At 37.4% G+C, this 25,490-nt stretch overlaps 1 protein-coding gene across 2 annotated transcripts; it reads left to right on the top strand.

Moving 5' to 3' along the window:
• Window positions 1-913: 913 nt before the first annotated feature.
• LOC104101946 (zinc transporter 2) lies at window positions 914-11,109 on the top strand. Of its 2 annotated transcripts, none has more exons than XM_033657589.2 (3): window positions 914-1,429; window positions 2,024-2,254; window positions 8,787-9,427. In XM_033657589.2, the coding sequence occupies exons 1-3, from the start codon at window positions 916-918 to the stop codon at window positions 9,101-9,103; spliced, it is 1,062 nt and encodes a 353-aa protein (XP_033513480.1). In that variant the 5' UTR covers window positions 914-915; the 3' UTR covers window positions 9,104-9,427. The 2 variants fall into 2 exon arrangements, with proteins under 2 accessions (XP_033513480.1, XP_009607802.1); XM_009609507.4 differs by lacking the exon at window positions 8,787-9,427 and adding an exon at window positions 10,449-11,109 and having other exon boundaries at window positions 1,005-1,429.
• The last annotated feature ends 14,381 nt before the right edge of the window (window positions 11,110-25,490 follow it).

Below are 25,490 nucleotides of genomic sequence, written 5' to 3'. Positions count from 1 at the left end.
TTTTTTTATAAATAAAAAAAGAAGAAAAATTCACATATAATTTCATATAAATTCTATTTTTCTAATTTTTTAATGCAAAGTTATTAATAGTTTTATCTAATCCATTTAGTCTCTTTCGAGACATACTTTCTAATTTAAGGTTTCTGTTGTTTGTTAAAATTTATCCATGGCAAAATTTGAAATTATATTAAAGTTCCAACTTTTTTTTGAGTTATGAATTATTAATCGAATTTTTTCTCAATTTATGGCTCAGAGAGTGATTCCCAAAAAGACATTTTTTTCCAATTTATGCTCAACAATTTAATCTCACTTTTTTATTATGAAAATTTGTATCTTTTTATTTAGAACACTAAATATTCTTTTAAAATTAAATTATCATATAACCTATTATGAAAATTTGTGGCCCCATAGCTGCTTTAGCAGCTTCACCCTTGGGCTGGCACTGGCGGGCTTAGAACCAAACTGACTCCACCAAAACGGTGGAGAGGTGGGGGGTTGGGGCAACCCCTTTGAGAAATCTGTAAATGGGTTTTGCCCATCTTATTGTCTAATATGTTATGAGCAGCCAAATGCACAAAGTATCCCGCTTTCAAGCAGGGTCGGGGAAAGGCCGTACTATAAAGGGTGTGATATAGATAGCCTACTCTAATGCAAGCATTAGTGACTACTTTCACGGCTCGAACCCGTGACTTATAGATCACACATAAACAACTTGCCGTTTATTCCAAGGCTCCCCTTCACTAATATGTTATCTTATCCTGCTTCCATTTTTAAACATCTTTTTAGAAGTTTATGTTCACCACACTGCTATATTATTTAGTTTTCTCCGCAGATGTTACTCAATATAATTTACAATATCCATGAAGTTGTCAACTCCTAAGAAGCCGGCCAATCTGCAGTTTAATTTGTACAAACATGTTTGTACTACAACCTCATCCAAAGTCAAATTTGTACTGCAAAAATACTATCATCAAAATTCTCAGTCTAATCATACCTTCTTCTTATAGAAGATTAACTAACATGACTAACTTCATAGCACAACACAATAACAAGAAAATGATCATGGCTTCTATCAAGAAGTCAACTACTCTTTTAACAGTAGCTCTCTTCTTGTTCTTGCAATTTTTCACTATCAATGGTCATGGTGGTGCTGATCATGATTCAGATCATGAGAATACCAATTTGCGCGCAAAGGGATTGATTCTTGTTAAAGTTTATTGCTTGATCATACTGTTTGTGAGCACATTTGCTGGTGGAGTTTCGCCATATTTTTATCGATGGAACGAGAGTTTTCTCTTGTTAGGGACTCAATTTGCTGGTGGTGTTTTCTTAGGGACTTCTTTGATGCATTTCTTGAGTGATTCTGCTGCAACGTTTGCTGCACTTACTGAGAAAGAGTACCCCTTTTCTTTCATGTTGGCTTCTGCAGGTACCTTCTTTTACTTTTATTTTTGCTACTAAATATTGATATTATATAGTACTAATATTACACAGCGTCATATTACACCTAGGAACTTTAATTTCTAGTGAAATTTGCTCCTTTGAAGTCTAGTACACATATAACATTTTGAAACAGAAGGCTTCTTTTTCATTCCCCTTAAACTAATTTTTGCAATGTCGTCAGCATCCTCGTTTCAATCCCTATATATATGATCAATGTCAGTTTAGTCCCAGCATAATCACGAGAGACCTATAATAACAACTGCGTCGTAATTCCAAACAAGTTGGGAACGGCTATATGTCACTTCTACATTTAAGTTTAACTTATATTGTCGTCATACCAAATAAGATAAAAGTGAAAAATAAGTGAAATACATACATACATACATCCATATATATATATATATATATGTGTGTGTATAAATAATAGCCATAATAATGATAATGAGAATAACATGAGAATAATCTATCTTTACCTAAGTCTGTATTGATTACGAGAATGAGAGACTTGCAATTAGATAAAATATGTGATTTTTTTTTTCATTATGTGATTCTAATAAACTGCATTTTTTTTTTTTGGCAGGCTACCTTCTCACCATGTTTAGTGACTGCATTATCATGTTTGTGACAAAGGGTCATGAATCAAGTGAGGCCAAAGTTGAAGTAGAAGGAGGAATGTCAGCTAATAATACTGAGAAGGGACATGGGGAAACAAATCCTTTTCTCAAGACAACTTCATTTGGGGACACAATACTTCTCATTCTTGCATTGTGTTTCCACTCTATTTTTGAAGGCATTGCTGTTGGGGTATCAGGTAATTAAATTAACTACTTCTACTAGTATATGAATTTAGGGAATTGAAAATTTTGACTTTCTTGCTTTATTTGTAGTATAAATTTCCTTTCATGCATTGTTTGGAGGGAATATTTCTAGGAAATTCTAACTATTAGTTATAGACATTGTTATGACGAAAATCCGAAAATAAAAAAGATAAGGAATATTAAATTTTAATGTGAAAAAACCTTCAAATCGGAGGTAAAAATCATGGGATACAAAAATCCATAAAACTTCACTATAACAATAAAAGAGTTACAAAAGTTCTCCAAATTGGCTACATAACAAGTGTCAAATACGGAGCAACAAAAGCAAAAATAAATCGAGAGAGATCACCCAAAGTCGAGCTACTGTTTAGGGCTTATAATCTGATTCTACAAGCCTCCAAGTTCAATCTCCACCACTAAAATCAACTAGCAAGATGTTACGAATACCCAATTAAAATTTTAGCCCGATCCAGTGGTGCCCAAATTGAAAAACATAATTTAAAGCTGGCTGGTCGGAGTAAATATCTATAGCAAAAAGAACACTTTTACTTCTCTCTTCTCTCTTGATGGATGCTCTTCCGAAAATCTATCTTATGTGCTAAAGTCTTTCAAAGACTAAAGACAAAGAGCATAAAAAAGTTCTCTAAAGTTGATCTATATATAGGTAATGAATGGTGCTTTCTCTTAAAGCCAAAATTAATTTCAAATAGGAATAAAAACCAAAATCTAATTTCAAATAGGAGTGAGAATCAAAAGAGAATAGGATTAGGCCATTGGACCTTGGGCTGGACAATAGTCAATGGTCCAACAAACTCCCCCTCTAGCCAACCAGCCAAATATGTCTTCAAGTAGAGCAATTATTGCCAAGTTTCATGCTTGCCAATTTGTTTTTAGCAAAACACAAACTTATCAACTTGCTTAACTACGAAACTCTCAGGATGCTCCATATAAATCTCTTCATCTAAATCACCATAAAAAAAGAAATCTTGATAGTCATCTTCTCAACCTCTAAATCTCGACTTACGGCTAAGTCCAGAACCACATGAATAGAAGGCAACTTCACAACATGGGGGAAAATTTCATCAAAATTAACTTTTTTCTTCTGTCCAAAATCTGTAACAACTAACTTTGCCTTGTACCTAGGCACAGAAGTATGTTGATCTTGCGTTACTCTGCAAATCCATTTGTTTGATAAAGCTCTCTTCCCTTTTGGCAATTTCACTAACTCATGTCTGAGTGACTTTATCTCATCTTTTATGGCTTATACATGCTGCTTTTTGTGAGTATCTTACATGGATTAATCATAACTTGTGGTTCTCCCATGTAAGTTAAAAGTACATACTCACGAGGAGAATAATGTGTGAATTTTTATTTCTCCCTTGTAGATCTTCTAACAAAGGTTTCAAGATCATTCAAAGTAGTTACCTGAACAAGAATTAGTTGTTGTTCAACCACAACATCATCAACTAGAGAATCTATAGGATTTACACACTGATGATTATTTTGATCTGGATCATCATCTTTATTATTGTTTTGGGTTCTTTCATGAATATAGGTTCCTTAGTAATAAGAACTGGATCAACATCAACTAACCATCATTACTCAGAGAATTTATCTTCTAAGTTTTGTCAATATCTTCTATAGTCGGTCTTCAAAGAACACTGCATCAGGACTTCAAATAAGTTTCTTATCAACTGATCGTAGAAACGATACCTAAAATTATCTTTGACCATGATCGATGAAGATGCACCATTTAGTTTTGACATCCAGCTTTGATCTCTCATCTTTAGGAATAGCACACAAATGTTACACACTAAAACTCTCATAAAAAATGGCTTTGGAAAACCAAACTCAGTCTGGGACACCACCATCCAAAGTAATTGTATTAACTATTTCCGCCCAAAGGAATTTGAAAGTTTAGCTCTAAAAGAAAGCATATAATTCTTTCAACTAGAGTTCTATTCATCCTCTATGCCAAACCATTCAATTGAGGCATCTTAGGCGTAGTTTTCTAATGATGAATTCCTTAAGAGGATTATAAAAATTCTTACAATAAGAGGATTATAAAAATTCTTTAAATTGTCTACATACAAGCGCTAAATATGGAGATATTATCTAAAATAAAGCTACTATTCAAGGCTTGAAATTTGATGTTACAAGCCTCCAAATTCGATATTCACCATTTAAATCAACGACCAAGATGTTAGAAATACTTTTTAAAATTTTATCCCGATCCAACATAAACGAATCGAAAAACATAATTTGAAGCTGGCTGGTCGGAGTAAAAACCTGCAGCAAAAAGTACCCTTTTTCTTTTCTCCTCTCTTGATGGATGCTCTCTCAAAAATCTCATTTATGTGGCATGGTCTTTCAAATACTAATGCCAATAAGCATAGAATACTTCTATGAAGTCGCTCTATTTATAAATAATAATGTTCTTTTTCTTAAAGCCAAAAATTAAAATTAAAATCCAATTTCAAATAGGAATAAAAATTAAAATTCAATTCCAAATAGCGATGAAAATCAAAAGAGAAGAAGATTAGGCCTTTGAGTCTTTGGTTGGACAATGGACAACGACCCAACAAACATTAACACCGTAAATAATTTTTACACAACTATTTCAATTTAACCAAATATAGCAGGTTATTACTTCAACTTAATCTGATGGTGTATAAATTTTATATACTATCAGTGCACAAAATTTATAATACTCTTAAATAAACTCAATTTTACCTGGAAATAGACCTATTACCAAGATTATTTCCAGCTAAGCTCAATTCTCAAGGTATAGCTCTTTTGAGAAATCAAATATGGAGCATTCTTACAAATTTTAAATGATAATTATTATTGTTGTAAATTGTTATTAACCTTGAATATCCAAGGACTTTATTACACATGGAGGACAAGACAAATAACATAAGGCCAACTCAGACTTTCTCTCTCTAGGATGAGAATTTCTTTTAGTGACAACTGAAATGGGGAGGTCAGAAGATCCAAGGTAGTCAGACAATGAATTTAGTGAGAAAGGGAGTACTGCAATCGGGAGATGCGAAGAAAGTAAAAAACATTAACGCAATCCAAGGGATTATACCTTTGGATGTTAATCAATTGTCCAATCCAGCAACACCACAGGGAGGGAACAAGAGAAATACTGAAATTGAAGTGTCGAACAGGGCATCATGGGAAAACCTTGTAGAAAAGGAAATAATGGCGACCAAAACTGCAGGTTCGACTAAAACCCTAGAATCAACTACTAAGTCATGGAGTAATGTTATGGGTTCAATATCGATATAGGAAGGGCTGGACCTAATTGAGGATAGTACTGAAATGAATGTAAAAATTACAATGGCAGACATTAAGGATGAGGTTGAGTATTGGACAATGGTGGTGGTGTGCTATGTCCTAGGGTCTAGTCCAACACAGGTAGTTATGGATGAATATTTTAGGCGAATCTGGGGTTCATTTAGGATTGACAAAGTAGTGCAATTAAACAGAGTGGTGTTCCTGGTACGATTTCATAGTGTTGAAAGCAGAAGCAAAGTAGTGGAAGAAGGAGTCCAAATATTTGATAGAAAACCTGTAATTATGAAGCCATGAAAGCCAGATATGTAGATCACAAAGGAACAAATGGAGAAGATTCCTATTTGGGTACGATTGATAGGGCTAGACATCAAGTATTGGGGGCAAGCAGCTCTTACAAAAATAGCAGGTCTAATTGGGAAACCTCGCAAGGCTGATATTGCTACTACTAAAAAGGAAAGGCTAACGTATGCAAGAGTATTGGTGAAAGTGAAATTGAATCAAAAGTACCCGAAAACCATTAGATTTGAGAATGAGTATGGAAAGATTATTGAACAGGTAGTTCATTAAAAGTGGAAGCTTGTATTATGTGGGAAATGCAAGAATTACCGGCATGAAATGATCGAGTGTCGAAAATTCCTACAGGAGGAAAGAGTGAAGACTGAAAAACAACAAGAGACAAAGGAACACATAGTGGTAGACTAGCAGAGAGAGCGAAAAGAGACACAAAAAGATCCAGCAACACAAAAGGGTGAAGAAATACAACAGAAGGATAAATGGGTGGAAAGCAAGCAAATAGAGGTGGGCCGATGGGAGAAGAACCAAACCAATAATCAAGGTTATAAAGCTGGAAAGTATGTGAAGAAAGAAGTGGTGGTTCAAGAAATACCACTTAAGGTAGGCAATACATTTGCTACTTTAGGACAACAACAAAGTGAAGAAAGGGCAAGTACTAGTCATGCAAGGCAGCAGCTAGTAACACATGAGCTTGGAAATATATGCAAACGAGGGGCTGAAATTGGCAAGGGTGGGGGAAACCCACCAACACATGGATAAAATTGGATCTTGAAATACCAAGGGACTAAACAATCCAGGTAAATAAAAGGAAGTCCATATGTTTATGCATAACTCTCAAGCTGGATTGTTTGGTCTCTTGGAAACTAAGGTTAAGAGAGCCAAGACACAAAGAGCTGCTCTTAACCTATGTAATGGATGGTCGTATAGTACTAATCTAAGTCATCATAAAGGAGGAAGAATTTGGATTTTGTGAAAGCCTATGGCATTTGATGTTAGTATATACAAAGTCACAGAATAACTAATACATTGTGGAGGACATCACATGGGTACAAATAAGAAGCTACCAGTTACAATGGTATATGGGTTCAATGATACTGCATTGAGAAGGAAATTATGGAAGGATATCAAGGATATTCATGACCATATGTCAGAGCCTTGGGCAGTAATATGAGACTTCAACTGTGTCCTGAATAGAGGGGAAAGAATTGGGAGTCTAGTTACAATGTCAGAAATAAGAGACTTCAAGCAATGTGTAGAGGATTGTACATTGCAGGTATGAAAACTTCCAGGGCCTTCTTTACATCGAACAACAAGCAGGGAAGTACAAATATGGTTTATAGTAGGATTGACCAGGTTTTGGTGAACAATGAATAGATAATGGCTCTATAAGACTCAGAAGTATACTATAGGAGTGAAGGGACATTTGATCATTGTCCTGCAATAATAAGATGGGCTGGGGAATAAAAGAATCAACATATGTTCAAGTATTTAAACACGTGGAGTTTAGTACCAGAGTACAAGGAGAAAGTTAAACAAGGATGGAAGACAAATAAAACTGGGACCAAAATGTATGAGCTGGTGGGAAAACTAAATAATTTGAAGGGAAAATTAAAGCAGATAAATACAGATAAGTTCAGTCATATAAAAAGGCAGAAAGATAAAGCACTGGAAGAACTAATGCAATGTCAAGGTAGATTGTAGAAGAGTCCTCTAAACCAAGAGCTACAGGAAGAAGAAGCAAGGCTGAGTAGCAATTACAAGAGATTGAATGAAGCTAGATATCAATATCTAAGTCAAAAAAATAAGGTGCAATGGCTGAAAAAGGGGACCTAAACACCAAGTTCTTTCATAGTATGATGAAGGCCAGGAGGAATATGAATATAATATTTTCTATAACTGATTCATAAGGAGTAAATATAACTGAGATGGATGCAATTGCAAAATCTTTTATTGAGTTCTACACTACGTTTTTGGGTACTAACATGAGGGAAAGGGAGTATGTAAATAGTAGCTTAGTTCGACAAGGACCCATAGTTACTGAAATACAAAGGAGATTGTTGGAAGAAAAGTTTACAGAAAGAGAGGTTAAGACAGCTTTGTGGAAAATTAATGGAGAAAAATTACCAGGTCTTGATGGTTATGAAAGGAAGTTCTTCAAAGTTAGTTGGGAAGTGGTAGAAAAAGATGTAGTGGATGCTGTAATGGAATTGTTCAGAATAGGAAAAATGCTAAGAGTGTTGAATCACACAGTGATTACCATTATACCTAAGAGTTCTCATGCCACTAGTGTGGGAGGCTATAGACCTATAACATGATGTAATATTGTCTATAAGGTGATATCTAAAATGTTATGTAATAGGCTCAGAATGGTACTGCCAACTCTAATCTCTACAAACCAAAGTGCCTTTGTTGCAAGGAGAACCATTGTGCAAAATATTCTGATTTGTCAGGACTTGGTAAGGCTGTACAACAGGAAGAATACTACTCAGAGCTGTTTGATCAAGATTGACGTCAAAAAGGCATATGATACTGTAGAGTGGTCGTTTGTGGAAGAAATTCTCCATGCAATGAATTTCCCTCAGAGATTCATTAAGTGGATAATGGCATGTATAACTACTACTCCATATAGCATAGCAATAAATATGGGGCTATATGGGAGTATTACAGGGAAGAGAGGTCTCCGACAGGGTGATCCAATGTCACCCATGCTTTTGTAGTGTGCATGAAATATCTTACTAGAATCTTGAATAAGGTAGCTGAAATGAGAGACTTTGGGTATCACACTAAATGCAGAGGATTGAAATTGAATCATCTATATTTTGCAGATGATATACTATTATTTTTGCAAAGGCAACTATCAGTCAATAATGCTTTTACTAAGAGGACTGCAGTCTTTCTCTAACGCTTCAGGCTTGAGCACTAATGCAGGAAAGTCGAATATTTTCAGTGCTAATATGGAATCCCAACTATTAGAAGATTTATATGAGGAAACTGGTTATCAGAGAGGAGCATTACCATTTCGATACCTGGGGGTGCCTATCTCAGCAAAGAAGATCTCCACCATGGACTGCGAAGTACTAGTAGATAAGATTACTGCTAGACTAAAGATCTGGAGCTCGAGGAACATTTCATATGCTGGTAGAGTACAATTAATTAATCCAATTCTTTTACAAGTACACACATACTGGTCATCAATATTCATCCTGCCTAAGGCTGTGTTAAAAAAAACTTATTGCAATAAGTAGAAATTTCTTATGAGATGGAAGAGAACAGACTAATAGAGCCCCTTTGGTTGCATGTGACACTGTTTGTAGTCCAAAATAAAAATGAGGTCTAGGGATAATAGATTGTATGATATAGAATGAGGCAACAATAGCAAAATATGTGTGGAACATTGCTCAAAAAGCAGACAATTTGTGGGTGAAGTGCGTTGATCATATTTACATAAAAGGTACCAGTTGGAAGCAATACTTGCCACCGACTGATTGCAGCTGGTACTGGAAGAGAATATGCAATGTAATAGAAAAGTTCAAGGGGGGATATGTGGGGAATGAATGGCAACAAATAGGAGGAAGGTATTCCATACAAAAGGGATATCACTGGAGGAAAGGGGAGGTGAATGATTAGCCTTGGGCTAGATGGATTTGGGATTCACTAAATGTCCCAACGCACAGTTTTATAAGCTGGCTGGCAGTACATAAAAGATTGCTGACAAAGGAAAAGCTGCAAAAAATTGGAGTATGCCAAGAGACAAGATGTGAAATGTGTGGAGCAATCATAGAAACAATCCAACATCTGTTTTTTGAATGTCATTTCTCGAAGGAATTCTTGGGGCTTCTGATGGAGTGGCTAGAAATGAGGATAAATACACCAGATATTGAAGGGTTGTGAAAAAAATTGACAAGGAATATCAAAAGTAAAATGTGCAGGAAGTTTATATTGGCAACCTTGGCAGCGTTGGTGTACAAAATCTGGCAAGCAAGGAATGATGCAATCTGGAACAGCTGAGTACCTAGTCCAATGGTGGTATGTAAGCAGATTATACAAGAGTGTAAAGTTAGATTGGATATGCAAAATATTAGAAGAGAGGATAGGGATAGTAGAAAAATGGATGGAGGAATTGTATAGCACACAGAGATAGGAAAAATCGATTAGCCAGGAGAACTTTTGCGACTAGATTGAACTTTCCTCTAGTTTGTACAAATTTGATTTGTCTGTATATTTGGTTGGTTGGAGATTAATAATATTTTTTTTTACACCAAAAAAAAGAAGACAAATAACATAAGAGTTCTACTTCTTTGGTTTCATTTCATATATGCTTTTGTAATCATTAGTTTTGCTATCTATTTACTTTCTGTGATCTTCTATGATAATGTACTTCTCTGCAGCATAAATCCTTAATATATGTATATAAGTCTTATGCGCTGATCATGTAAAGATTTTTGCACTATTTTTATCAGGTTACCAATTATTATCTATTATAAAAATTCATATGTAGTTACCTTATAAGTGATCTGATAGTGTAAATACTTTAAACCGTCAATGAATAAATTCGTAAATTCAATTTGCATTCCTTCAATTGTGTTTCAGCTACAAAGGGAGAAGCATGGAGAAATCTATGGACAATTTCATTGCACAAGATATTTGCAGCCGTTGCAATGGGAATTGCACTTCTAAGGATGATACCTAAGAGACCATTTCTACTTACTTGTGCTTACTCTTTTGCCTTTGCTATTTCAAGCCCTATAGGTGTTGGAATAGGAATTGCAATTGATGCTACAAGTGAAGGAAAAACAGCAGATTGGACTTATGCCATTTCCATGGGAATTGCTTGTGGAGTTTTCATATATGTGGCAATAAATCACCTTATATCAAAAGGTTTTAGGCCACAGAACAAATGTTATTTTGACACTCAATTCTTCAAGTTTTTTGCTGTGTTTTTAGGAGTTGGGACTATTGCTATAGTCATGATATGGGACTAAGATCATTCGTTTTCTGTAATTTTACCGGCTTTAATTTGTAATTTTTTTTTGTGTTTTTTCTTCTTTTGAAATTCAATTATGTTATCGGAAACAACTTCTCTATCTCCACAAGGTAGGGGTAAAGTCTGCGTACATATTACTCTTCCCATACCCCATATATAGGATTACATTGGATTTTTTTATTGTTGTTGTTGTTGTTGTTGTGTTGTAAATTCAATTATGCGTGGATGTACTTTTTTCAGTATAAAAATAATTGTTGTGTTTTTATATACCGATTTCTTGAGCAGAGATCTTCTCATTTATTGTGCTATCACAAATCATATTCATCAATATGCAACCAGTTTGAAAGGGAAAAAATGATGCTTTGCAAAAGGAGATTTTCTCAAAGAAAATAACATTCTTGAACTATTAAGAGAATGGACTGTAAGCCTTACTCAACTCAAAGCTAGCTCGATTGAGAATTGTCAAAAAATCACAAAAACTCCAGACCAATAAGACTTTTATACACCCTCGCACTGCTAAGGTAGTGTGGACAACTTAATATTGAGGGCCCAACATCGTATAAACCAAGAATAGAGAATATGCCTATCTCGGATACCATGTTAAGAATTAGACATTGAACATAATTCAACCCTAAAATAATAATAAAAAAGAAAGTAGAAAGTAAATAATAATAAAAAAGAAGATAGAGAAGTCAAGAGACCCAGTTAGCGCTTGGAGGTCGAAATATATATTAGGTAATTGAAAACTACTACTTCACTTATTGGTTGTGTATTCCACAATTATATAGCTTAAAGACAAAAGCCAAACATATTGAATTACTAATTATACCATAAAAAACAAAAGACCTTGTTACCTCGTAAAATTAACTGCCAATTATGGGTTTCTCCTAAATGGTGGGCGGAGATAGCTGAGGTTGATAATAGTGGGCTATGGTGGTTAACGATGATACTGAATGCTCACGGCCCAAACTTCCACAGGAGCCATGATGGTGCCTAATAATGTATGTTAGGTAAGCAAATAGTTTCACAGCAGAACTTAATAATCTCAACAACAAAATATCTAAAAAAATAACGATGAAACAACTACAACATTTCCAAAGATCTGGTGTCAACGAGTACATGAGCACTACATAATTTAAAAATACATAGCCAAATACTCAATATAAACTGTCTGAACAATAGAACAATGATATCAGAAATAAAAGAAAGAGAACTTCAAGGTCTGCGAATGACATAGCAGCTACATCGTAGTCTCTACAAGCCTGTACCAGTGCGAACTCTAGCAATCACCACGCCTGGAAGTACCTGAATCTGTACAAAAAAATGCAGAGTATAGTATGAGTACAACCGACCCCATATACTCAATAAGTAACAAACCTAACCTCGGGCTGGAAGCGGTGACGAGCTTGGAAGAAAGTCAGGGTCTAACACCAGTAATCAATAATAACTCATAATATAATAAAGACAGTAAAAGTAAATAACTCAAAAGATATCATGTTTAGCTTGTTCACAAGTATGAAAAATTGGACATACTTTCCAAGTATAATAGTCAAGTCCAATCTTTCATCGAAATTTCTAAAATGTGAGTTCATCAAGGAAACTATGATTTTCCAAACTTTTAACAACAGATAAGACATTTTATTTACCAGCTAGCATGAGAAAAAAACATCTCTATGCCTACATGTCAAATATACATGTCAAGTCAACAATAACAACAACAACAACAACAACAACAACAACAACAACAACCCAGTATAATTTCACTAGTGGGGTTTGGGGAGGGTAGTGTGTACGCAGACCTTACCTTTACCCTGAGTAGAGAGGCTGTTTCCGATAGACCCTCGGCTCCCTCCCTCCAAGAACTCCCCACCTTTCTCTTGGGGTGACTCGAACTCACAGTCCCTTGGTTGGAAGTGGAGGGTGCTCACCACTAGAGCAACCCACTCTTGTCTCAACACACTCACGATGCATGACATAAATGTCCCTCACCATCACATACACAACCAAACTTAGTATTGTACGGGTGCCTGACACAAATGCCCCTCACCAAAGCACATATATAACTGTGCCTGCGCTTACTGTAATATTAGACTCCGAAGGGGTGGATCCTGTCTCAAGCGCTAATCAATAATCAATATAACCGTTGCATTATACAACCCGATCCATATATCAATCCGTTGCGACGTGCAACCCGATCCAAATATCAATCTGTTACAGCGTGTAACCCATTCCAAATATAACTCATAACACGGCTCTATGTCCCACACCAAACATCAACCGTTCAAGTCTCAATGGCTCACATCTCATAGAAATCTACCCAAAAAATAATACATATAGAAGGCAATAACATCATGAGATATAGAAAACAAATAATGTACAAAGACTGAGATATAATATGCGGATGACGAATTATGACTGAGAATATTACTACAATTAAGGCAAACAATTCAAAACAACAAAAATAGCCCTATCATGTCTCAAACAAATAAGTACATAGCCTAGACATGATTTTAAACACGAATCATAGCTCAAATGCTCATACAAATAGAGAAAATACGGATATAATAAGGCATGAAAGCACTCAAGTATAATAATAGCCTAAAGCCTACCCTTATCATGAACACCTCGGTGTACGCACACACTCCCGTCACCTAGCATGTGTTTCATCCCCAAAATATCTCAATTATCATAGTTCATATGGATAATTACCCTCAAACCAAGTTTAGATATGTTACTTACCTCAAAATGCGGGAATCAATACTCCAAAAATCCCTTCCCACGCGAATTGGCCACTGAACGACTAAAATCTAGTCAAAACAACTTAATATCATCAATAAGCGCTGTAGGAAACAACCCCAAAAAATAAAGCTAAGATCTTGATCAAATATGCAAAGTCAACCCAAAAGTCAACCCTAGGACCGCACCCCGAAACCCGACCAAACTCACAAATTTCAAACACCCATTCTGAAATCCGACCAAACTCATAAATTTCGAACACCCATTACGATACAAGTCCAAATTTATGTGTTTTAACCAAATCCAACCTCAAATCAACCCTCAAATTATCTATTTTTACTCTCCAAAATCATAGTAAAAAATCCCCCAAAATTACCTTTAATTCACATAAATAAGGTGTAATATTCATGGGTAATCAATATCTAATATCAAAATTAAGTAAACATCACTTACCTCTTCAATTGTAGTGAAAAGTCTTCCAAATATCGCCTCCAACCCAATTTCACAACTCAAAATAATGAAAAATGACCAAACCTTTCGAAATATAAAGTCTGCCGAGCGATTCCACATTTGTGGTAAAAAACTCGCATATGCGAGTTCCACTTAAGTCCCAACCTACCACTTGTGTGGTCAATCCCCTCGCACCCGCGCACCCGCTTTTGCGATCCCCTTGCGCAGGTGCGGGCCCACTTCTACGCTATGCCTCCTGCATTTGTAGCCCCATGCTACTCCATCCAAATTCCACTTCTGTGGTTCCTAGACTGCATCTGCAGACTCGCACCTGTGGTCCATCCATCGTAGGTGCGAAAGCATCGGCATTGCCAACATAGTCTAAAGTGATCCAAAACCAATCAGAAATACTCCCGAGCCCCTCGGAACTCCGTCCAATCATACCAACCAATCCCAAAACATAACAGAGACCTATTCAGGGCCTCAAATCATACAAAAAAAATATCAAAACTACGAATCGTACCTCAATTCAAACCTAATGAATTTTCAACTTTCAAAACTCATGCCGAACCATATCATATCAACTCGGAATGACCTCAGATTTTGCATACAAGTCCCAAATGACACAACAGAACTATTCTAACTCCTAGAACTACAATCCGAACCCCATACTATTAAAGTTAACTCTCGGTCAAACCTATCAACCTTCCAAACCTTCAACCTTCCAAACCTTCAACCTTCTAGCTTTCGCCAATTCAAGCCAAAATGACATAGCGACCTCCAAATCCAAATCCAGACACATGCTAAGTCCTAAGTTACCATACAAAGCTATTGAAACCATCAAAACACCATTCCGAAATCGACTACACAAAAGTCAAACTCTAATCAATTCTTACAATTTAAGCCCTTCCACCAAAGGACTAAGTGTCCCAACTCAAATGAAAACTTTCCCGAAACCAAGACAACAAATCCCGGCAAGTCACGTAATTACAAATACACATATGTAAAGAATCAATAGGGGAAACGAGACTAAAATACTCAAAATAATCGGCCAGGTCATTACATTTCCCCCCTCATAAACAAACATTCCTACCTCAATAGGACCAATATACCTAGGGCTCAACTTGACCTTCCTCCCGAACCTCATTACACCCTTCATGGGTGAAACTCTGAGTAAAACCTTCTTACCCACCATATAAGACACATCACGAGCCTTCTCGTCCGCATAACTCTTCTGCCTGTACTGTGATGTACGAAGCCGCTCCGAATTCAACTTCACCCTCTCCTAAGCATCACAGACGAAATCAGTGCCCAACAACTTAGCCTCCCTAGGCTCAAATCAACCAACTAGAGAACGAAATCACCTCCCATATAAGGTCTCATACGGAGCAATTTGGATACTCGACTGATAACTGTTTTTGTAGGTGAACTTTGCTAACGGTAGAAACGGATCCCATGATCCTCCAAAATCAATGACACATGCTCGTAACATATCCTCCAAAATCAATGACACATGCTCGTAACATATCCTCCAATATCTGAATACTGCGTTCGGACTGCTCGTCTGTCTAGGGATAAAATGTTGTACTCAACTCGACATATGTGCCCAACTCACACTGTATTTCTCTCCAAAAATGCAATGTAAACTGCGTGTCTCGATCAAATATTATAGACACAGGCACATCATAAAGGTGAACAATCACATGAAGATAAATTCGAGCCAGCTGTTCTGAAGAGTAGGTAGTCATGACTGGAAGGAAGTGTGCAGACTTAGTCTATCCACAATAACCCATACCGAGCAACATACTCAACAATATCCTTCTTTATCCTCCACCACCAATAATGCTGCCTTAAGTCATGGTACATCCTTGCGGCACCCAAATGAATGGAATACGAACTATGGGCCTCCTCAAGTATCAACTCACGCAACCCATCCATATTAGGCACAAAAATACGACCCTAAAGCCTCAATACCTCATCATCACCAATAGTAACCTCCTTGGCATCCCCGTGCTGTACTGTGTCCTTTAAGATAAGCAAATTGGGATCATCATACTGACGCACCTTAATGTGCTCAAACAAAGAAGATCATGATACAACACAAGCAAGAACTCTGCTAGGCTCCAAAATATCCATCCTCACGAACCTGTTGGCCAAAGCCTGAACATCCAAAGCTAACAGTCTCTCTCGTACTGGAATAAAAGCAAGACTCCCCATTCTCTCAGTCTTCCTACTCAGTGCATCGGCCACCACATTAGCCTTCCCTGAATGATAAAGAATGTTGATATCATAGTCCTTTAGTATCTCTAACCACCTTCGTTGCCGCAAGTTCAGATCCTTTTGCTTGAATAAGTGATGGAGACTCCTATGATCTGTGAACATCTCGCAACATACACAGTAAAGATAATGCCTCCAAATTTTGAGCGCGTAAATAATGGTTGCCAACTCCAAATCGTGTACTGTGTATTTCTTCTCATGGGGCTTCAAATGATGCAAAGCACAAACAATCACTCTCCCCTCCCTCATCAACATGCACCCAGTGCCAATCTGTGAAGCATCACAATAGGCTGTATAAGAACTCGATCTCAAAGGCAAAACCAAAACTGGAGTTGTGGTCAAGGAAGTCTTGAGCTTCTAAAAGCTCTCCTCACACTCATCAGACCACCTGAATGGGGCACCCTTCTGCGTTAATCTAGTCAATAGGGCTGTTATAAATAAAACAAACCTCCACAAAACGACGATAATACCCAGCCAACTCAAGGAATCTCCGAATCTTAGTAGCAGAAGACGATCTCGGCCAACTCTAAATTGCCTCAATCTTCTTCAAATACACCTTAATCCCCTCACTGGACACCACATGGCCCAAGAATCCCACCGAGTCTAACCGAAACTCGCACTTGGAGAATTTAACATATAGCTTCTTCTCCCTCAAAGTCCGGATCACGATCCTCAAGTGCTGTTCATGTTCCTCCCAGCTACGAGAATACACCAATATATTATCAATGAAAACTATGACAAAAGAATCAAGATAGGGCTGGAATACGCTGTTCATCAAGTGCATAGAATCTGCTGGTGCATTGGTCAGCCCAAAAGATATTATCAAGAACTCATAGTGACCATAACGGGTCCTAAATGCCATCTTCGGAATATCTGAAACTCAGATTTTCAACTGATGGTATCCCTATCTCAAGTTAATCTTCGAGAATACCCTAGCACCCTGAAGTTGGCCAAACAAATTATCAATATGCGGTAGTGGGTACTTGTTATTAATAGTAACCTTGTTCAACTGCCTGTAGTCAATGCAAATCCTCATAGAACCATCCTTCTTCTTTTTCACAAATAGCATCGGTGCACCCCAAGGTGACACACTAGTCTTGACAAAACCCTTATCAAGAAACTTCTGTAACTATTCCTTCAACTCCTTCAGCTCTATTGGTGCCATGCGATTCGGTGGAATAGAGATGGGCTGAGTGCCTAGTACCAAATCAGTATCCCTGTCGGGTGGGCATGCCTAACAGGTCTGTAGTGTAACACCCCAGAAAATTTCGAAGAACTTCAGCGTTATTAAGAAAGTTGATGTGCGCTAATTATATTATTTTGTGTGCAGACAAGGACTATTATATGAATTATATCAATTTATCATGATAATATATGTATGAGGTGCATTAATAATGGTTTATGGTCTAAGAAGAGCCCCAAGGCTAAGTCAAGTTGAAAATTTTATGATGGGATAAAGTTTCAAGTAAATTCGCACAAGATCTAACTTCAAATGAGTATAAATATCTTGATATAAAGATTTATATTGTGTATTACCTATCAAAATAAAGGTCTATGTGTCTAGTTTCTAACGCTTCAAACCGTTCATCATTTGGAATTCCTACAAGAAGTTATGACCAAATTACGAAAGGCTGGCAGAATGCGATTCTACGACCAATTCTGCGATCGCAAAACCATTATGCGATCGCAGAAGTGGTTATGGGACCGCAAAATGGTCGCAGATCTGGCCAGTGCAGCCCAGTTTTGGGCATCAATTCTGCGATGCATTGTGCGACTCGCATACCCATTCCGCAGTCCATTATGCGACCGCAGACCTGATTTTGGAGGGTTAATTTTTCCATTTTCATAACCCGACCCCAATTTGATAAATAGGCTTTGGGGCTTATTTTGGGGCAATCATCTGAGGTTTTTAGAGAGAAGTGAGAGTGTTCTAGAGAGATAAAGTAGATGAAGTGTTTTGTTTATCAAGATCTTGCCTAAGCTTTGAAATCCAACAAGGAAATATCACAAGATCTTCATCTAAGAGGTAAGATTCAAACCCCTAATCTTTAATTTCGAGTTTGGGGTAAAAGATTGGTGATTGGGAGTATGATTCTTGGGTGTAAGAGTATTATTTATACATCCTTGTACTAATAAGGTTTGTGGGAAGATTGTTGAGCTCAAATAAGTAAAGATTGGATTGTAGAGTGAAGGAAATGTTGTAGAAGAACCTTGTAGTTAAATTTGCACACCTAGTGTTTGACAAAATGCTCAAATGAGCTGAGACCATGATTATCTTCCTAATTATGGTTTAATTTTTTTATGTCTCAAAATAGATTGGGATTGCTAGAATTTCTGGAACGTTGTAGTAATTTAAGGAAAGTTCAAAGCAAGGCATATTGGCTAAACAACTCTCTTATAATTGAATTCAATGATGTTATCATAAGTTTCAAGTATGGTAGTCTCAAGTTCCTTATTCTATGTTCCGAGATGTTCCCAATAAATTAGATTGTCCCGAATAAGCAAAGTGTCGAGAATTATGTATTCAAAACGTGTTACGAATGTTCCTATCATATTATGTTATCCTTTGGGAATGAGTTCAAGAATGATATATGCATTAAAATGCTATGTCTTTGAGTCGTGTTTCAAATGAAGGTTATGATGCCAAATTGTGTGAGAAAATACCAATATTCTTGAGACTCTGTAATGATCCAGTCAGTCGTTTTGAGAGTAATAGCCCCGATTCCCTATTTACTCCCATGTCTATTTCTGCTATTGTGACTTGCCGGGAGGTTTCGTTTTGGGTTTTGGAGTGTTTTGGGATAGTTAGTCCCTAAATGGAGGTTTAAGCCTTAGGATTTGGACTATAGTTGGAATTGTGTGAAGACGACTCTAAAATGGAGTTTTTCCGATTCCATTAGCTCCGTTGGGTGATTTTGGGCTTAGAAGCGTGTCCGGATTGTGTTTTGGAGGTCTATAGCTCATTTAGGCTTGAAATGGCGAAAGTCAAATTTTTGGAGATTCTAACCGGTAGTGTACTTTTTGATATCGGGGTTGGATTCCAATTCCGAAAGTTGGAGTAGGTCCGTAAGATTGAATATGACTTGTGTGAAACATTTAGGGTCAATCGTACGTGATTTGGTTGGTTTCGGCATCGGTTGTCGAATTTGGAAGTTTCAAGTTCTTTAAGTTTGAATCGGAGGATGATTTGTGATTTTAGCGTTGTTTGATGTGGTTTGAGGGCTCTAATAAGTTTGTATGGTGTTTTAGGATTGATTGGTATGTTTGGTTGAGGTTCCAAGGGTCTCAGGTGAGTTTCGGGTGCTTAACGGACTAGTTTTTGGACTTGGAAGATAACAGATTTCTGGTGTTTTTGTTGCAGACAATCCTTTATCGCGTTCGAGAGAGAGGTCTCACGATCGCGTAGAGCATCTGGGAAAGGCAGCTGAGTTGTTCTTCACGTTCGCGACTTCGTTCCCACGTTCATGAAAGAATGGAACACTAAGGCTACGCGTTCGCGATAAGGACCTCGCGTTCGTGTAGAGTCAACGGTCAGATGGGTTCCAGGCATGTTAGCCTACGCGTTCGCGATGAGTGTCCCGTGTTCGCGCAGGATCAGGTTAGTTGAGTTTCGCGTTCGCGACCAGTGCATCGCATTCACGATGAGTATATTTTTGGTTTGAAGCAGCTTGTGCTTCGCGAACGCGAGGCTTTGACCGCGTTCGCGAGGAAGGATGACCTGGGCAGTACTTAAACATTTCAAAATCGAGGGTTAACCAGTTTTATCAAAACTTGAGTTTGGGAGCTTGAATTTGGTTGAGATGTTGAGGGATTTTCAAAGATATCAATTGGGCAATGATTCTTAACTTGATTTTGATTATAACCCACTAATCTATCATTAATTTTATCATTTAATTTCGGATTTGGGGTGAAAAATTGAGAAACATTGAGAAAAGTTCTTAGACCAAATTTTGGGGTTTTGATCGAGATTTGGGTATCAGATTTGAGTGAATTTGGTATGGTTAGACTCGTGAGTGAATGGGTGTTCGTATTTTGTGACTTTTACCCGATTCCGACACGTAGGCCTGGGGAGGCTTTTTGAGCGATTTTTCAATTTCTTGTGTTAGCTTTGATTTCATTAGCTAGGTTAGTTTCTTGTAGCTATATTTATGTTATGTAATTGGTTTTGGCTAGATTTGAGCCATTCGGAGTCGGATACTCGTGGAAAGAGCATTGTGACGGATTGATTTGAGCTTGGTTCGAGGTAAGTGGCTTGCCTAACCTTATGTGGGGGAACACCCCTTAGGATTTGGTACTGTTTGATATGTGAGCGCCGTGTACATGAGGTGACGTGTACGTACATGGGCTATTTGTTGTAAAACTCCGTTTTTCACTAAGTCATAACTTGTTTTCTCCTTATTTGAAACATGCTAGCATATGTAACTATCCTATTTAGACTAGAATAGCATGCCTACTTGTTTAACTGCCTATTTGAACTCTGTGCAGCATGTTTAGTGAAATTACCTTCTTTTCCTTGACTTGAACTTAGTCTAAACTGTAGGATTTCTTACTATTGCATATTTATTTTGGGACTACGGAACGGTATTCCGGGAGATCCCCCTATTTTGCATATTTATTTTGGGACTACGGAACGGTATTCCGGTAGATCCCCCTGCACATTTACATTTGGGGACTACAAAACAGTATTCCGGAAGATCCCCTTGTACTGTATATAATTCTTTTTGGGACTACGGAACGGTTTTCCGGGAGATCCCCCTGCATATTTACATTTGGGACTACGAGACGGTATCTCGGGAGATTCCCATATTGTTATCACTATGTTCTGACCTGTTGTCTTTCATTGATTCTATTCCTGTTAGATTTCCGTATTTATTTTACTGCGATATTTCATTCTGTATTATTTCATTATACTTATACCAGTAGGGCCCTGACCTAATCTCGTCACTACTTGACCGAGGTTAGGCTTGAAACTTACTTGGTACCGTTGTGGTGTACTCATGCCCTTTCCTGCACATGTCTTTTTCATATGCAGATCCAGGTTCATTTTACCAGCCTCATCACTAGTTGCAGTCGCTGCTGCTTATTGGAGATTTCAAGGTACATCTGCTCGCGCCCACAGATCCTCGGAGTCCCCCTCTATCGCCTTATGTTCATTTTTCCTTCTTTCTGTAGAAATGATGTATAGAACGGTTAAGACTTCTTAGTAGCCTGTGACTTGCAGTATTCCGGGTTTTGGGAAATTGTTTTTACATTTTCAGAAGTGATAATTGTATATGTTGAATGACATTCAATTGCTTATTAGATATTTGTTACTGTTGGTAGTTAATGTTCGTGTTTTTGTTTCATTTTCGCAAAGTGTTAGGCTTACCTAGTCATAGAGACTAGGTGCCGTCACGACGGTTCACGGAGGGAGAAATTGGGTCGTGACAGACTCTTAATTGCTCATATGTATACCTAAAGTCTTGATTGGAAATGTCTTATTGTTGATAATCTATAAAGATGGTTGGAAGTTAAATAAGTGAATTGGGGGTATGAAGTGTGGCCAATGTGCCAAGAGTGAAAGTTATACTTGTGGCCAATGGTGCCAATGAAATGAAATGACGTGAGAAAGGTTATGAAATGAGCCTTGATTCAACTATTCTAAATTGACTTCGAAAATAGAATTGCCTAAAAGCTTATGAACTCAAGTCATGCCCATATGTGGGTGTTCTAACAAATGCTATGCTTTGTGAGTATTTTCAATATATTTTGCATTCTTACATATTCGTGAGTGAAAATTGTGTATTGCCCTTTTTGGGGAAAAAGTATTTCAAGAATAAATGGTGTATTACTTGTGATGATTGTAACTTGCGCATCAATTGCCAATTGTTTTACTCTATTTCTCGGAAAGAAATCTATTGTGCTTCAATTGTTCATTTCTAATGAACTTAAGGTTGTGATTTACGGAATAGTATATATGTTGATATGTGATGGTGATCTTTGAATTTGAAAGAGGTGAAAGTGTGGAATATCAAATACGGCCACCGTGCCTTGAATAAAGAATCTTGTGAATGGCCAAAAGAGCCAAGGGAATATTATTGTTGTTATTGGTTGAAAATACTAGTGGATATTCATACAATGTGACAGATGAGAGGTAAATACATTTGTACATATGTTATTTTTGTGAATTATTTCCCTTATTTGGGATGAGATTGTTATGATTAAATTATTCCCCTTAATTAGGATGATATTGATTGATATAAAAAGGTTGATGTCTCGAATAAGACAGCCTAACCGATCGGGTCATGATCGGACTCCGTGCTAAAATTACGGTAGTATTGGTATTGATAGTAATTGTGGTTGATGTTTCTAATGAGACAGCCTAGCCGGTCAGGTTCTGATCGGACTCGTACTACAATTACGGTGGTATTGGTATTGATAGTAATTGTGGTTGATGTCTCTAATGAGATAGCCTAGCCGATCGGGTTGTGATCGGACTCCGTGCTAAAATTACGGTGGTATTGGTATTGATAGTAATTATGGTTGATGTCTCTAATGAGATAGCTTAGCCGGTCGGGTTGTGATTGGACTCCGTGCTAAAATTACGGTGGTATTGGTATTGATAGTGATTGTGGTTGATGTCTCTAATGAGATGGCCTAGCCGATCGGGTCGTGATCGGACTCCATGCTAAAAATACTGTGGTATTGGTATTGTGAACATTGGTATTGCGGATAGTGGTATTGCGAAAAATGCTATATCGGTGCTAAAGATCTCCCAACCAAAAATAATATTATCATCATAATTTGATTATCACTTCACAGTGTTATCTTCATATTTTGGAAATTATTATGTTTTAACTTGGCATTCGAATATCATTGATTGTGACTTGTTGTTTATATGGATTTTCCTTTCTTAAATTGGTATTCTATTTTGAAAGAGGACAGTTAGCTTTACATACTAGTACTATTCCATATGTACTAATGTCCCTTTTGCCGGGGGCGCTGCATCTTCAATGAATGCAGGTGATTCATCAGCGGTGCAGCTTTGTTCCTCGTTAGTAGTTGCTCCCTATTCAGCAGGTTTTGGTGAGCCCTACTTTATTCCGGGCCCGATGTCACTTGATGTTACACTTTATGTCTTGAGGTATAGCCGGAGCTTTGTTGCCAGCACTTCCAAACTATTCTTCTGTCATATTTAGAGGCTCCGTAGACAGGTTGTGGGTGGTGTATGATGTTGGAAATTGAACTAGAAATGTTGCTATTTGGCAAACATGTTTTTCATTATACCTATAAACTTATAATACTTTGAAAATTATGAACGAAGTTGCTTATGGAATGAATGGGAGTTGTTAATAAAATATTTTTAGTGTTTGATTAATGGAGTGCATCTCCTTTTTATTCATGGATAAGTTTGGGTAGAAGAAAATCTAATAGGCTTTCTCGGATGGGTTCACTCGGTTGAGCTTCGGTCGCGCTCCCCGAGTTTGGGGCGTGACATACTTGGTATCAGAGCCTAAGGTTTTAAAGTATCCTAGGATGTCTCGGAGCCGTGTCTAGTAGAGTCCTTCTTATCGGTGTGTTGTCGACCACATCTATAATGAGGAGGCTACTTGGACATTTAGGAATTTCACACTTCTTTGATACTCCAGATCGTGCGATAGAGCTCAAGATAGGAAACTAATTTCCTCATCATGTCTCATTTTCCATATGAGTAACCCGCAAGTTCGAGGCAGTGAGGAGTGAATGAAAGAACTAGTTGCTAGGGAAAGTGTCCCTGTTTTTATTAATGTCACCCCACCACCGGTTTATGTTGTGAGAGAACCTAAGAAATGAAAGAGGATTATTGGCATCAATAAGCCGAAATGTTTGATATGAAAGAAGATCCACTCGTGTTTAGCCACTCGGTTTTATGTTGGATGATTCTTAAAATATGTTATGGTTGTGGAAAGAGGAGGCACAAGAAGAACAAATGCCCTTAGGTTGGATACACCCATCCCGGTCTACCCGATATGCGGGAAAAAATATTTTGCTTCATGTTGTGAGTATGCTCAGAAGCGTGTTAGGGGTGGTAGATTTGGGCAATTCCAAAAGTCCATACAACGAGCTATTGCAGAGATTGTTACTCCCACCATGAAGGCTTGGAAGAAGACTGAGGGGAATGCTTATGATGTATGCAAAAACGGTAAATATCAGGTAAGCGGGGCGAGTCAGTTTAGCGGACCCCATCCTCATTGTGTGAAGTGTATGAGATGTCATTCGGGGGTATGGCACTATGGTACTAATGTATGTTTTGGATGTGAAGTAGATGGGGCATCAATTAAGGTACTGCCCTGTCAATCTAAAGTCATCAAGTATGTCACTCCTTAGTACATCATTATGAACACCACATTATTTTCCTTGTTGTATATGTACATCCATATTGAAGGGGCCTACATAAATAAGGTCTTAACCAAAACGTTGAATCATAAAACATTTCATGTACTTACTTTCTAAACGAGATGCATTATTCGTGAAGCTACTCTATCACAAATTCTCTTATTTACAACCTCTTGAGGAATTGAGCTCTATAATTATGTCCTTGAATTGAATTATAACTCTAGGATTAATACTTCCCACTTGCTTCCCTAAATTCTCAACAATGGACTATACCTGATGAATTTCTTACATAACATTTTGATTCAAATGGATAACATCTGCTCACTTGTGCCTATGCACGCACCACCATAATATTTACCTACGTGGTATCAATTCTAATGTAAAGCAGCCTAGTATTGAGATCCTTCTTGAGCCACTCTTTTTCTCTCCGCTGTTTTTGGCTCCTATGGTTTGAACAATCACTTTGTTCCTTTGTGTATATTATCATGAATCCTTTTCACTATCTAGTAACATGAGGACATATCTCAACACCTATTATATGTGTCCGTGTCAATTGAAATGGTCACTTGTTTGTATAAAGTTTCTCAGGAATCTGAGGTTTTCGTGAATTTGTCACAAGAAGATCTTTCTGTTCACCCATCTCAGTATGACTTTCATGTCTACCTAGATAATGCCTCAATGATTAACTCACATTGTTCCTAGTATTGTAATTGCCCATGACGTGGCCTGGTATTGTAGTTTGAGAGTGTTTATGGCAGAAACATGTCTAGCTCATAGCAAAGTGTTCATTCTCTCTAACCAATACGTGATTTCATCCCAATATAAAGATG

Source organism: Nicotiana tomentosiformis, chromosome 2 (assembly GCF_000390325.3).
Source record: "Nicotiana tomentosiformis chromosome 2, ASM39032v3, whole genome shotgun sequence".
NCBI lineage: Eukaryota > Viridiplantae > Streptophyta > Magnoliopsida > Solanales > Solanaceae > Nicotiana > Nicotiana tomentosiformis.
This window is presented reverse-complemented; position numbering and strand designations above follow the sequence as displayed.

Bases quoted from the DNA above. Each gene is read 5' to 3' on its own strand.
- LOC104101946 (XM_033657589.2), top strand. From the start codon at position 916: ATGTTTGTACTACAACCTCATCCAAAGTCAAATTTGTACTGCAAAAAT. The intron at 1,430-2,023 runs GTACCTTCTTTT...TTTTTTTGGCAG, and splicing joins TTTCATGTTGGCTTCTGCAG to GCTACCTTCTCACCATGTTT. The intron at 2,255-8,786 runs GTAATTAAATTA...GCACTAATGCAG, and splicing joins CATTGCTGTTGGGGTATCAG to GAAAGTCGAATATTTTCAGT.